The following is a 15398-nucleotide window of genomic DNA, read 5'->3' as shown; positions in this document are numbered from 1 at the left end:
TTTCTGTTCAGGTCCAGAGAAAAGATGAAGAGTCTTCCTCTCTGCTCCAGTATTGGTGGTGGCCTCTCGTTGGCTGAGCTTCGGATAGTTTGTTGATTTGAGTGAAAAACAAGGACCCGTTCCAGAAAGTGGGTTATTGTATCTGAGTATAAGTGTTCTGTTACCATGGTAACCGACTCCGTGAAGTGATCCTACTTGTTGGCAGATTCACTATAAAGAAACTAGCCCCACACATTACCCCACATTCTGGATGCTGCATGTTTCTGCCAGTGGAATGTTGGCTTGTAGAAGGGCCCTGAGTGTGTGCTGTGCTTTAGGGTTCATGCTACATTTTAGACACTTTAGACTTTAATTTGATCCAAAGAATAAACAGTAGTTTGGGTAATTTTTCTCCAATGTGTCAGCGTTTATCAAGTGGAGTCTGATAATGGTTTTTAATGTTGTTTAAAAAGACTCGTTGTCATTTAGCCTCTCTGTGTCCTGCAGGTTCAAGTGTCCTGGTCCAGGTTCGTTCCAGTGTGCGCTGACTGGACTGGTGTTTGTTACAGCTCATGAGGTGGAGATACAGTACAGGACCGACCAGTGGGATGAGAAGCTCCTCCAATCAGCTGGAAAGACCCCGGCTGGACCGCTGTTCAACATCAAGTGTTCTGAGGATGCCGTCCATCAGCTTCACTTCCCACACTGCAAAACAAAGGAAGGTGAGCCAGACACGGTTAGTTAGTGATGAAGCCCATGGTCCTGTTAGTGACCCCTACAGGCTGCAGATGGCAACTACAGCCACAGTCTGATCAAACACTGTGTGGTGTTTATTCTGCATCACATTTTTCATTTCAGTATCCAAAATTTAAAAATTAGCTTAGTTCTTCACAGTAAACTGATAAATGTGTTTAAAATAAATTTAATCACAATATTATTTTTACAGCTGCTTCAGAAGAAACATGTTATTCTCATCCATCTTCTTTAGGGGATTTCATGTGTCTGACCTTTAAACTTTGACAAATTTCTGGATATGAGTGAGAATTTTAAAGTGAAGAATAGTGCAAAAGAAAAATTTCTCATCTGGGAATCACAAATAAAAATATAAATTTCCTCTAAATTTCTCTAGTTCTTTTTTTTCTGTTCTGTTTTCTCATTCTGCTTTTTTTCTCTATAAAATCTTTAAAATCAATACAACCTTTACATCTGTGGACATCAGCTCTCTTCTGAAAGAGGTCCTGAAACTCAAAATTTCTTTCTACCAGTGTTGATAGTTGTGTGAGAAATGGCCTCATCAGACAGTGATGACTTCTACAGTTTCATGATTCTTTATAAAAAAAATTACCACTGATGTAATGAAGTTGTCATTTTTATATTTATCTACTCTGTTTTCACAGCTCTGCTCTCTGGAGGCGTCCTGTCTGTCCTCCACACCTCTGACGATGGGATGAGCATCCTTGAGCCGCTGCAGATCACAGAAACTCATGTGATTGTGAAAGTTCCTCATCTGTCTGCCTTCGGCCTTGTCTGGGATCTCATAACGGGGTTTTTGAACATGAAACCGATTAAGGGACAGGTCCTGTTGTTCCTCAGACTGCCAAACACTGAAACACAGAAGCAGAATCTTGATGTGTTTCTGTTGCCAAGCAACATCCCTGTGAAGGAGGTAAAGAGTTATTATAACCTCACTTTTCCTTTTCTTCCTCCTGCTGCTTGATCCTGCAGAGTTCCAGGTCAGATTAGATAGTAAATCTTATCTAGACGCAGTTAGCCTCACTTAGTAAATCCATATTACATGAATACAGAGCTTTTTACTCTATTCAAAGGTCCTGATGACCACAGATCAAGGTTGGAACGTAGATCACCAGGTGGTAATGCTCATCGTCAGGACTGATAACAGCAGCACATTCATTCATTTCAACTTCATTATGGAAAATATTTATACAGTGGTGGAAAAAAGTTTTTTGGACACCCGCATATTTGTGAAATATTACATTAAGACATTATTACCTTAATATTACATTCATTCTCTTTTTATCATTCTTAGTAGTCAAGTGCAAATTCTTTTAATACCATCACACCCAAAATGCTAAACAAACCCTAAAAACGTACAATTGATTGGTTCCATAAAAACACAGGAAATTTTGAGTACTGGGTAATTTTGATACCAGTGATCCACCAGTGAAGGTTGTGCTTTTTTTTTTAAAGACACAATTTCTGTTGCTCTGCTTTGTGTCTGTTTAAAATGAGCACATTTGAAGGTTCTTTAGAGACAAAATGATTGAAACAAGGAACTTAACACATGCCAGAGATACAGATTCTCATCCTGGAAGGGAACAGCTGCTGCCAGACATCCAGGAAGTGCAGATGGATAATAACTGCAGAGATCCAGACCAACCAACAGCTTGGAAGATGAACCAAGATCTGGGCGTCTACGGATTTCTTTAGCAGGGAAAGGCCGCATCCTGATCTGCATGAGCAGGAAAAACCCTCCAACACAGGAGCTTCAGCAGCAGTAGTCAAACCAAACTGGTGTCCAGTGTTTCACCCACACTGTACGTAGCCGACTGTTAGATCGCGGCTTAAGGTTCTTCAGGCTGTCAAAAAGCCCCTGATCTATAAGAGATGGAGGTTAGCCTGGCATCATTGGGCCCAAACACACAAGACCTTATTAAAACTGTTATGAATTTAGTTTACTTAGTTTTTTTGGAAACAATGAACCAAAAGATATTATTTGTTTTCTTTTGTGTCTTGTGTAAATGACCATAAAAGTAAAACTGAAGCTGTCTGAGAAGCTGCTGCTGTTGTGGCCCAAGTTGTTATCTTTGCTGGAATATGCTAATTTTACATTTTTTGGACCTCACTGCATTGACATCAATCAACCACAGACACATTATCCAGTATGAAGGGAGGCAATTAACAGAGAAGCACTTAAAACAGAACAAATCTGTGTGTAAAGGAGAGCGATTGGTAAGTCCTCTAATTTAAAAGTTGTGCTGTGTCTCAAGGTCTGTGCACAGCATGAAGACTCTGAATACGTCAAGGTTCCCCCCACCTGTAAACTCATCAGAGATCAGAGTTACTCTGTTCACTGTCCAGTCGCCTGCATGATTCAACCATCAGTGAGTATTTCTAGACACTTTGTTAAAACTGTAACTTTAATCAAACTGCTCCTTCTGTCAATTTTGGATGAATTAAAGATACTGACACCATACTCCCAATTTCTAGAGGGAAGATTTTGACCCAGACTTTGAACCAAACTACCACCCAACCTTTGAGATCCGCCTGCCTACAAACACAAAAGAAGTGACGATCACAGTCAGAGACCACACAGACACAGAAGTCTGGGAGCGTGAGGTTGATCTGCCAGGTAAATTCTAAATACATCTCAATGAAATCAAATTTTATGTGTACAGCCCTTTACAGTAACTAAAAGGCACTCAAAGTTCTTTATAATTGAGTCATAAAAAGTATGTAAAAACACTGCATAAAAACATAAAATAATTAAAACACAGAAACACAATTAGAAATGCTACAGTGCTGCAGGGTATTCAGACCCTTCCAGAAGTGCAGAAAAAGGACAAATAAAATAATAAAGTACACCTAAAACCAAAGCTGCTCTAGTTGGAATTGAAAGCAAGTCTTCAGATTTGATTTATAAACGTCACCCACCTGGTAGAGATACAGTAAAGAACATAGAGTTACACGTGCAGATGGATCCATCATGCCTTCATTCTTTGTTTTATTTATTTAAGCTTGATTTTAAATTATAATTTTGGCTGGGCAAATGCCAGAAAACACTTGTGGGGCAGATGAGGAGGAAAGAGAGAGGAAATAATCAATCCCATCAAACAGTAATGCACGTACACTTTTGGAAATCTTTAGAACTATAGAAATGGCATTAGATTGTGGTTAAACATTTAAAAGTGTCATTAAAAACTGTTTTTAGGAGGCCTTTAGAAACAGAGACAGAAATAAAAACATCCATATTCAGTGTTTTTTGTAACAAGTTAAACTTGGTTCGAATTACAGGGGAGCTGAGGGGAACTCGCCTCTGAAAGGCAGAGGAGCCCATCTAAAGACATTCAGGTGATGCTTTAGGGCAGAGGTCCCCAACCCTGGTCCTCAAGGCCCACTATCCTGCAGGTCTTAGATGTCTCCCTGCTGCAACACACCTGATTCAAATGAATGGCTCAGTTGCAGACTTGTGCAGAGCCTGTCAGAGAGCCGTTTAATTTGAATCAGGTGTGTTGCAGCAGGGAGACATCTAAGACCTGCAGGATAGTGGGCCTTGAGGACCAGGGTTGGGGACCTCTGCTTTAGGGGGACCCCTGAAAATAGTCCACTACATACTACGTTACATTTAATTTTTCAATAAGGATTCTGATGTTCATTAAACTGAATAACATTAATTTGTCAGCATTGTGTTTATTTAATTAAATGAATTAAATCTCCTAAACGACACAGTTAAGCCGTTCTGTTCAGCACCATGGACAGCAGCTTTCCATCCTTGTTTCTGATTAAACAAGCTGCATCCAGTAGCATAGAGTTTTTTTTTTGGTAGTTAACATATTTTTTACCACGCTATGTGCACTAATATATATGTGCGTGCACGTGACTTGCAAAGTTGCAATGCACGAGTGAAAACAAGGCTCTGGTGTAATTTGAACCCTGGTTACAGTCAGTTGATGCAGCAAATGAAGAGGACAGTTATCCTGAATGAGACCTGGTTTTAGGGATGTGACACATGATAAGATATGAAGACTGTGTGATGGACTTGGACACTGGCTGCGTTTTGGGGGGAACCCGCCTGTTGTTGACGTTGGTTCAGCAGTCGTTCTTTTATTTTCTTTTCTTTTTTCTTTAAGGGTTTTTGCATGGTAACAAGTCTTCATCTCTTGTGAGCTTATTGCTTATCACAGATGAATTCAGTCATGTTTCAGAGTTCAACAGTGCTGTGAAACCAGTTTACTTCTCTGAATTTAAGTGGACAGTAGACATGTGGACACAGAGATTATTACTAAAGCAGAGCCACTGAATTAAACAGACAATGTGACATTAAATGTCCAATTATTTCAGTGTGCTTGTAAATTATTAAATAAACATTTTCTTGGCTTTCTTCCAGGTCAAAGAGGTGAAACCCCACAGAGGAATGTCCCAGGGGTTTCCCTGGAGGACCAGGTCCCAGCGGAGGACAGGCTGCTGTCAGCTCGAACACAGTTTATCAGCAGGGTGTCTGAACCGAATCTGGACAAGCTTCTGGATAAACTCCTAGAGCGCGGCGTTATAAATGAGGAAGAGATGGAGTCAGCCAGGACAAAGGCCAGAGCAGAAAAAGCTCGAGATGTGATCGACATGGTGCAAAGAAAGGGGACCGAAGCCAGCTCGGTTCTGATTGCTGCTCTCCGCGAAGTGGATTTGTTCCTTTCCAGAGTCCTGAACTTACACTGAAGCTTAACAAGAAACTGGAGCTGTGATGAAGAGTTTCTACAACAACAGACTGATTTCATGACTGTAATCTTAACTTGTGTTTTAACTGGATTTTGACTCTGAAAGTGATTCTCAGTGTGATCCAACCAAATCTGGACTGCTGTAGCTGGATGGTGAGCAGGAAAACAGTTTTACTGAGACGATGCATCTGCAGACATCAAGATTAGCAGAGCTCAAGCAAAACCAACTTTTATAAACATGACGGACATCAGTCAGAAGCTTGTCTACATGCAGATGCTTCAGCATCTAACCACAAAATAAATCACTCTGTCTTTCTATGACGGAGAGCACACACTCTTTCCCCTTAAAGGAAAAAATTTCACTCAAAAAACACTTTTGTGTTATTTTTCTAACTTCTTGGTGCCTAAAATGAAGTCATGAAGTTTTCTTCCAGGTTTCAGCCTGAAATCTTTTAGCTCAATCACACCAGAACTTTAACCAGCCACCAGTTCTCCAGCTTTTTATGAAGAGACCTTGAGATTGTGTGAATAAGCAACCATGTAAATTTTGTTACTGTTGCTCTGGTTAGTCAAGTCAACTTGACACATTAAAAAACAACATGATGATCAAAGTGTTGTACAACTAGGAGAGATAAAATACAAATAAAAAGCGTAGCAAAACATTAACAAAACAGATTAAAATAAATAAAGACAATTAAAAAAAAAGACAAGCATGAAACTAATATTCAGCAGAAATGCCAGAACTCGGTCTGGTTTAAAAGTTAGAAAGTAAAAAGAGTCTAACCAAGATTAGTAAATGTCTGTGGTTGGTGAAGTCTTAATATGGAGGGAGGAGGACCCCTCTTAGTTTCAGCCTTGACCTCCGGGACAACACGGAGCAACTGGTCATCAGATCTCAACCTTGGACCTCAAAGTCCACTATCCTGCAGGTATTAGATGTATCCCTGCTGCAACACACCTGATTCAAATTAAATGGTCCTCTGACAAGCTCTGCACAAGTCTGCTACTGACCCAGTACTTCGAGTCGGGTGTGAGGAAGCAGGGAAAGTGTGCAGCTTGACTCCATCATGCTTGTGCCAACGTCTTCTACCAGGAATCTTGGTGTCATGGTAGACAACCAGCTGACCTTTAAGGTTGATGTTGCCTCGGTTGCTCGATCTTGCCGATTTGCTCTCTACAACATCAGGAGGATCAGACCCTACCTGACTGAACACACGACCCAGCTCCTGGTCCAGGCTCTGGTCATTTCACGCATTGACTACTGCAACTCCTTACTGGCTGGCCTGCCTGCATGCTCAGTTAAACCTCTGCAGATGATCCAGAACGCAGCAGCACGTCTGGTCTTCAAACAGCCTAAAAGAGCTCATGTCACTCCGCTGCTAATTGCTCTCCACTGGCTTCTAGTTGCAGCGCACATCAAATTGCTTCTGGCTTACAAAACAATAACCCAAACGGCCCCTGTCTACCTTCACTCCTTAATCCAGAGCGACACTCCCTCTCGACAGTTACGCTCTGCCAGCGAAAGACGCCTAGTGCTCCCACCACAACGTGGAGCAAAATCAGTAGCTAGACTCTTCTCCTCTGTTGTTCCCCGGTGGTGGAACGATCTACCAAACTCCGTCCGATCCGCAGAGTCCTTATCCACTTTTAAAAGTAAGCTAAAGACTCAGTTGTTTAAGGAGCATTTCCACACTTAGCTTAACTCTTCTACTCAGAATGAGTTAGAAAGATTTGTCCAGCTTTTTGGCTCAACCAAGTACTGAAGAAGCTGTGTGCCCAAGATAATATTGTGTGATGAAATCATGCACTTATGCCCAAGTTGATATTGTATGATAAAACTGTGATCTTGTATTTAAACAAAATGACTTAAAAAAAAAAAAAATATGCACTGCCTCTAGCACTACATGACAACACCTGGGTCCAACTGGACTCGAAGCAGTCTGACTATCACTTAATTATGACGTCCCATCTTGTTTGAATTCATGCTTGTGTTGTTCTAACTCTCAAATGTAAGTCGCTTTGGATAAAAGTGTCTGCTAGATGACTGCAGAATAGAATAGAATAGGGAAACAGCAAACATCTGCAGGACAGTGGGACTTGAGGACCAGAGCTAAAGGGTCCCTGATGTAAAGGGAGCTATGTGAAAATCAGAGATAACAGGGGTTCAACCTGTTTAAAAACATAAAAACAAACAATAAAAACATTAAAATCAACTCTAAACTAAACAAGGAGTCAGTGGAAAGAAGCCAAAACAGGTGTGATGTGGTGATGTGTTTAGCTCGTATACAGAAGAAAAAAGACCAAGCAGACGAGCTTCTTTCCTGAACGACTGTCAGCATGTTCAGTATCTTCTCTGATATGTTTGCTAGTATTCATTAGATTTTATTTATTATTCATTTTCAGATCCTCTGTTAGAGGCGCTGTAACCCTTTCAGATGCTCTTTTAACTTTTCTAAAACTTAAGATGAACCTTGTGTTTCCTCTTTTAGGGTAAGGGACATTTCACGTCCACTTTATAAAGACAGTTTGAAGTAGGAAGTAAACTGAGACCACCCAGGACCAAGAACTTAAAGTGATCAATTGATTTAGGTTTATTGATGAAAGCATCTTTTCCTCAGAGAGAAACGGGAGGATGAAATGATTCATGTTGCAGACACACCTGACTGTATGATAGATTGCTAGACTTTATTATAAGGGTGGAAAGTTCAGCAGTGTTTACTCGGCCAGTTCATCAGTTCAGACCAGAAACTGCTGCTGGATGGTGAGTTTTTAATCTATAACTTCTATGTGCATTAATACGTTTTAAATTTGTACCATTTCAAGTCAAACTTTTTTATGTTGTTTATAAAACAAGAATTAAAAACAATATGAAACTGGATTGCTGGTGGTTCAACTGGTGCAACGAGATAAAATTTATTTTATATTTTAACATTAAGACTAGAAGGGCTGAAACTGGATTAAAAATTTTTCTCTGTCCAATAAAATACAGAAATCAGCCATTTATAGTTTTATAGTAAAATTAATACAATAGATTAAACACTGTCATTGATAAGGAATTAATAATTTTACAACCTGTGTTATATTAGATCAAACAGCAGGGTGTCTTTGGTTCGGGAGCTCAATTAATCATCATTTGTTTTAGTGTATTAGGAAATTTGTCTTACTGGATTTATTCTTTGAACATGGTCAGTATGAATGGAGCACATTTAGAACTCAATGTATAATAAAATTCCCAAATCATGTGATCATTACCAGAGGATTTATTTCCTTTATATTTTGATATATTCAACAGTCTCAGATAAAGAATATTCACCTTTTAAGAAACAGTCTGATCTCTTAGTTTGGTGCAGGGAGTGCTTCTTGCTGACATATTTTAAATTTAATACGTGTTTAAAGAGTCCTGTCATATGACTGAAGTATGTTTGTGTGAGCTGATGGTGGAAATGATGCTCAGTGTTCCTGATTTGTTGGGTCTGGGGTTTAGCTGAGTGTGGCCACAGTTCTGCTCACAGTTCACAATTTTCTGATTAAGTGATGCTTACTGCACAAGAATCACCCTCAACAGAACATTAATACATTAAAGAGCTCCATCTGCTGGCTGCCTGTGTGTGGTGCATTTGAGGGGAAGCGTTGACAAGGCTTCACAACCTCATGTCATGCAGCTCCTTGTCTCATCTTTGACTCAGTGTTTAATAAAACTCAGCACTGAAGGGACAAACTTAGAGTTTTTAAAGGGGAAATGTAGGAGAGAAAGGGTGTTAATGCAACTGTTATTTTATAAATAGCCGTATTGAATTAAAATTTGATACAAGGTTTGTGCAAATTCTAAAGTCATAGATTTTTATTTTTTTAAAATTTGGCTTTAGTCTGCTCCTCTTCTGGACCACTAGCTTTGGAGAGGATACACCTGGAAGAAACACAAGAATTAGATGGCAGATCAGGGATGTGGCTCTGTCTATTCTGTCTTTACGACGTCCCTCTTGTAGTCCTGGGTTGGTCGTGATTTGTGAGGGGGCGGGCCTTAAAACTCCCGCTGGAGCACGTTGGATCAAATAAAGACCTCAGCTAAATTAGAAAAAATCTTCCTGCATCATAACAGTTTCTCTCATCTGTCCTCGGCTCGCAGGTAAGAACCAAGCTAACATTAGCATAAGTTAACTTTAGCTTAGCTCATTAGCTCCAGAATTCCGTGTTTTCCATTCAGCTAATCAGCGTATTTACTGTGATGATAAACAAGTTAGCATGCTAGGCTACACGGAGGTTTGTTAGCTCTGAGGTGTAACATTAAGTTTACAAATGCATCCTGAGTAAAACAAATCAGAGTTTCACTGTAAATCTGTCTGCCTGGTGAAAATATTAGGTCAGGATAGAAGCTAATAAAGATCTGATGTTACAGGTGATTGTTGGATTTACAGCATCTGACAGAAGAGGAGCCGTTAGTAGCCGTTTTACCTCAATTTGCCTCTACACGAACACAATGGCTTCTTCAAAAAAGGTGAGAAAAAGATGAAACTGGCAGGTCTTCTCTACAGTGGAGGCAAATGCTATCACTTCATTTTGGTCTATTTTATCTCCTAGTTTTATTTTTTTAAAGTACATTTTTTTTCCTAATAAATTTCAACACTGAGCATAGGAAATAAAGATGTTCTCAGGTACTAAAAGGTCCAAGCCATGGACAAAAATAAAAACATATCTTGTTCAGTATACCCAGGGTTACATATTCACTAAAGTTTTGGAGCTTAGGCTTGATCCCTCAGGATACATGAAGACTCTTCTCTACCCATTTCTACCATTTAGTTTTGTTATTAAATATATATATATATATATATATATATATATATATATATATATATATATATATATATATATATATATATATATATATATATTTCATTATTTGCTTTCAGTTAAAGCGAAATTAAAATGACTGGTAAAATAAAAATAGCTGAGTTTTCCTTTTCAGGAAAATTAAAGAACCCACCTTTTTTATCATCACCCACAGACATAAGCTACGTTTACATGGACAAATATTTAATCTGTTTGATTGAATAAATATAAATGGACATTCCTGCTGAAATGTTTACATGGAGTGATCTGATCACTTGTATTGACATGATGGAAAGATTTAATACAATCGTAGCGCTTTTGACATGTGGTGCCTATTAGTAGGGAAAAATAAGTGTTTTCTTTTTTTATTTGAAACTTTTTAACCGTCAAAATGTTCAGTAATCCTTCACTCTTTCAGTTTCTAACAAAAACGTATCCACCACAGGCCCGATTTGTTTTGTTATTCTGACTGGACGTGGATTAAAAGTGCTTCATGTAAATGGAGCTACTGATGGTTATTTAAACTATTGTCAACAAGAATTAAGTTTGGGAACATGATTTTATTTTAAGAACAAATGTTAAGCAGAAAAAAAATATTCAAAAACAAGCTTAAGGTACCAGCTTAAAAAAATTCAGTCTAACTAAAGGTCCAAACTTCCTTCCCTCAGATTTAAATTTAGTCCAATCTCTTTATAATGAGGATTACCTACTTGGACTTTAATTTGGTGAAAGGCAGCTTCTCTCTGGCTGTGTAATGTGCCATATTTATGGCTGCTCAACCAGGTTATTTATTTATTTTTAAGACACGCTACCTTTTTGGTAGCTTTTGTTTTTATTGTGTTTTTGTTTTTATTTTTTTCCTTTCATAGATCTTCAGGACAGCCTCCAGGTGCAGCTCAAACAAACAGGGTGACTGTGATGGAGGCTGCTCTGATTTTCTTCACAACAGAAGTACTTTAAGGTTTCCTTCCCTCTAAAACAGGTTTAAACTTTTTCTTTTATTTAAAACACTAAACAGTTATTTATTTGATTTACATGACGACATGTCATAGCTGCTCTCCATGTCCATGGTGGAGTTACGCCCTGATGCCACTACAATGGACAAAGACAAAGCAGAAGAAGCAGAAAATACGTCAAGCAGCTGAAAATTACACAAAAATATTAACTTTTTAAAAAAAACTCTCCCAGAGAGGTGAAGATGGAAGCGCTCTCGTTCCAGTGACGAGTTGACGGAGTATTTTTCCTTCTCCGGTGTTACGCCAAGAACTTCATGTCCATCATGGGAATGCGCACAGCTGAACAAGCTGAATCTACCATCACTGTAATAATTTGAGTTGTATTATGGCTTAAAATGGATCCAAAATTTTTTAGTTTTTATTAACAATTTTTTTTTTTTTTATTAATTTAATTATCTAAAATCTGAAATTTCAAAATATTTAGAGCGACTGTGCTGAATAAAACGGTTTTCATCTGGACTTTTAAAACATTTTGTTTTTTCATTGCTCAGGTGTTTTTATCACATCATTTTGATCATTTATGGACAATTGATCCACATTTAGGTTTAAAATGTGACGAGAACCCATCCTTTGTCTGACTTTATTATTTTTTATCATGAACACAGAATACACAGACAGACATTCATGGACGTTTAATTTCTAAAGCATGACTTTATTTGAATAACGACAGCCTATTTTGATCTGACTTCAATTAAATCCAATTCAAAAAGCAATTCTTTTACAACTAATTGTCTCACATCCCCTAATTTTTTAATATTATAGATATTCGCAGATTAATATTGTTTATTAAACACTGAGAGCATTTACATGACATTTGAAGTGTTTAGTTTACTGTGGTAATGCCGACTAGTTTCTTTCCACCAGGTCCCCATAGCTATTGTTTGTCTCAGACCAGCAGCTATGTTCCGCCTGGTGTGATCTGGAAAAAAATAGTCTGGAGACATTTCGTTTTCACGTTGAAATCTGCGTCAATAAAATGTACCGCGATATTTCTATACGGCTCTGGTGCGGCTTGACCACGGGTCCGTAGCGGTGGCGAAACATCAGACTGTCACCACGTCTTTCACAACACCCTCACTACACTCATCATACAGGGAAGAAAGAGACAGTCCACTAAAATGGAGACAAGATGGCAGTGATACTGTTTGTCCAAAGTGTTGATGAGTTTCTTAAATCCCGGATTGTTCACTGTGTTAATTGAGAAAAAAGTTCTGTTTGTTTATAACGTTTGTCTCTCTGTGACTCTGGGAGCTGGTGGATTATTTAGTTGCGACTCACAAAAATTGAACATTTTTCTATTTTTTTGTGTTGCGTCGTAAGCCCCCGTGTGCATGTCTGCGTGCACGAACGCAACATTTTACATGTACGACTGTCGCCTGCGATTTTCACTTCCTCGCGCCAGTTTACATAGAAAATGATGGAGAAGGAGCGACGCCGCCTCCCGTGTGTCCAGGTGTCTGCAACTCGTTCTGAATAAAACTAAAGCGTTCGGGGCAGTGGGAGGAGTCTGCAGCAAAGCCCTGCAATGACAGCTGCGCTTGATTTGAAAACAGCACAAATCGAAGGGCAAAAAATAATCGGACCATTTCATTTTTATGATCGTTCTGAACCCAGATCGTAATTGCGATTAAAATTCGATTAATTGCCCAGCCCTACTACATTCATTTCTGAAATACCAGAACAATACAATGTTTCCCCAAATTCAGGGGCGGATCTACTGGGGTGGCAATTGCCACCCTAACACAAAGCTTTGCCACCCCAGCTGGCAACTCAAAAATCAAGAAATAGTTATCGCATCAATGGGACACTTCCGAGCGTGAAGCTCCGATCTCCCACAGTCTTGAATGCAGCACGATGACATAATTCTCAGCGGCCGGAAACTGCTTTGTTTCCAGTGGCGCGAAGCAAGGCAGAGGCTACTTGGACAGAAGTCAGAAGCACGGAAGAAGAGAGGTAAAAACAAAATTTCTACAGCTCGATAAAATGGAACAATAATGAAAACTTGGCCCTAATAGTTCCTGACAGTTGTTTGAGAGGATAAAAATTAGCACCATTTCTCTACTTGTAATGTTTCTGTAGGTCTGAAGTTAATCTGTGTAGGATATAAAAACAAATATGATTAAACATTTGTAAAGGAAAACGTTTTAATGTTGCTTTAAATCTTACAGAAATGAAGAGAAAGGAGAACATTTCTAGTTTTTTCATACCAAAGAGAAACAAGAGAGAAAAGACACAAATTAATGAACAGAGGGAGGTTGATGGAGGAGATGAGGTGGAAGGAGAGGAAGAACACAAATGTAACAGTGAGATAATGCAAGAACAAGATGAAGGAGAAGAGGAAGAGGTAGAAGATCACAGCACTGAAGACATGGAAGAGGGAGAGTTGCACCTAGATGAGGAAGGAGAAAGTGAGAGAGGAGACAGCATACAGGGCTCATCTGAGCCGTCAAACATCTCTAGTCGAGCTGGTCCACAAGGTATGGAAACTGAGCTTAAGTTAAATTCCATGATTAAACAAATTTACCTAAAAATGTCTTCATAGGACAAAATATTATAGAGTGAACACAAAGTCAGTCTGATAGTTATTTAACCAATGATTATCTCAAATACTTTTTATTTATTGTTATATTATCCATCTTATAGACATATCCAAGTCCTGGTGGGAGGGGGCCCGCACAACCTAAACGGGAGAGTTTCCCAAAAACTTTCCAAGGAGGGGCCAGAAGAAGCTTCCGCAGTGACTGGTACCAATCCAACCCTTGGCTGGAGTACTCACAGTTAAAAGATGCAGCTTATTGTTTTGCCTGTAGGCAGTTTTCCCTCCCCGATGCTCCGAGGACTGTTTTCACCTCACTCGAGGGGTATCATAATTGGAAAAAGGCAACAATGAAAGACAGTGGTTTCTTTTCTCATGTAAATGCAATGTTTGCATGGACAGAGAACAAGAAAAGTGCAGACAAAAATACCTCAATGTTGGGACTATTGAACGAGCAAAATAAGAAAAAAAGTGTTGGAAAATCAGTACTTCATTAAAACACTAGCTGAGATCCTCGTTCCAACTGCCACAGGAAACATAGCTCAGCGGGGTCACAGAGAATCTCCTGTGAGGGTGTTTTTCTGCCTGTATTAAATTAGCTGGGTAACAATGACCCTGTGATTTAAAAAAAGACTTGAACAACAAGCTAAAAATGCAAAATACACTAGTAAAACTATCCAAAATGAAATACTTGAATTCTCGGCTGCAATGGTTAAAGAGGAAATCATTCAAGAGGTTAGAAAGAGCAGTTTTCAGTGATTGTGGATGAAACTAAAGATGTTCAGAAAAAAGAGCAAATGTCCTTTATTCTCAGATACTACTACGATGGTGTGGTTCATGAAAGCTTTCTTGAGTTTGAAGTGGCAGAACACATGGATGCTACAGCCTTAAGTGGCAAGATTATAAGCTTTCTTGAGAAGCATGGGCTGGAGTATAAGGAAAATGTTGAAGGCCAGGGATATGATGGGGCTGCAGTGATGCGCGGAGAACATGCAGGTGTCATAAAGGCGTTGCTAAACACGCCTTCTGTGTTCACTGCAGTGCACACTGCTTAAACTTGGTCATAGTAGACTCTGTAAAGAGTGTGTCGGATGCAGGAAACTTCTTCTCATTAGAAAGAATGTATGTATTCATATCTGGCTCATGTGTACATAGCAGATGGCTGGAGGTGCAGCGGGAGATGTTTGATGGTGCACCAAGCGAGCTCTAACAGCTAAGTGACACACGCTGGGCCTGCAGACACATAGCATGTCGTAATGTTATGGACAGGTTGCCTGCAATAGTGCAGGTGCTTGAAGAAATTGCATCTGAAAACCATGCACAAAGAGCTATTGAAGCAAGAGGGATATTGGCTCAGATTGATCTGAATTTTGCTGGATCTCTTGTTTTGTTCCAAAAGGTCTTGAGTTTTCAAATTTTTATCAGACATGCTCCAGTCTAAAACAGTGGATTATTCTAAAGTTGTTGATCTTATTGAATCTCTTAAAGAGACACTGGTCCAGTACCGTAGTCAAGACTCTTTTGATGAAATGTGGAGTGAAACACTTGACTTATATGAATGAAGTAACTGACATAACTCACAGGAAACCA

The 15398-nt window shown here is 39.2% G+C and overlaps 2 protein-coding genes and 1 long non-coding RNA gene across 3 annotated transcripts in view; all 3 read left to right on the top strand.

Moving 5' to 3' along the window:
* The window catches only part of LOC121628740 (NACHT, LRR and PYD domains-containing protein 1-like), a 32481-nt gene extending 25906 nt beyond the window's left edge, over window positions 1-6575 (top strand). Inside the window, exons 12-16 of the mRNA XM_041968046.1 lie at window positions 487-701; window positions 1377-1645; window positions 2988-3101; window positions 3208-3349; window positions 5105-6575. Coding sequence (XP_041823980.1) covers window positions 487-701; window positions 1377-1645; window positions 2988-3101; window positions 3208-3349; window positions 5105-5430 — 1066 coding nt within the window. The 3' untranslated portion in view covers window positions 5431-6575. The remainder of the gene's footprint in view (window positions 1-486; window positions 702-1376; window positions 1646-2987; window positions 3102-3207; window positions 3350-5104) is intronic.
* LOC121628724 (NACHT, LRR and PYD domains-containing protein 12-like) overlaps window positions 1-15398 on the top strand; it is a 2607341-nt gene that overhangs the window by 1307638 nt on the left and 1284305 nt on the right. The gene's annotated exons all lie outside the window — the stretch shown is intronic.
* Window positions 9491-14198, top strand: LOC121628787. The gene is made up of 3 exons (XR_006008263.1): window positions 9491-9555; window positions 9826-9924; window positions 13916-14198. It is a non-coding gene; the product is annotated as an uncharacterized LOC121628787 (long non-coding RNA).

This window comes from Melanotaenia boesemani, chromosome 18 (genome assembly GCF_017639745.1).
Source record: "Melanotaenia boesemani isolate fMelBoe1 chromosome 18, fMelBoe1.pri, whole genome shotgun sequence".
Lineage (NCBI taxonomy): Eukaryota > Metazoa > Chordata > Actinopteri > Atheriniformes > Melanotaeniidae > Melanotaenia > Melanotaenia boesemani.
The sequence above is the reverse complement of the archived record's forward strand: the minus strand, read 5'-3'. Positions and strand labels throughout refer to the sequence as shown.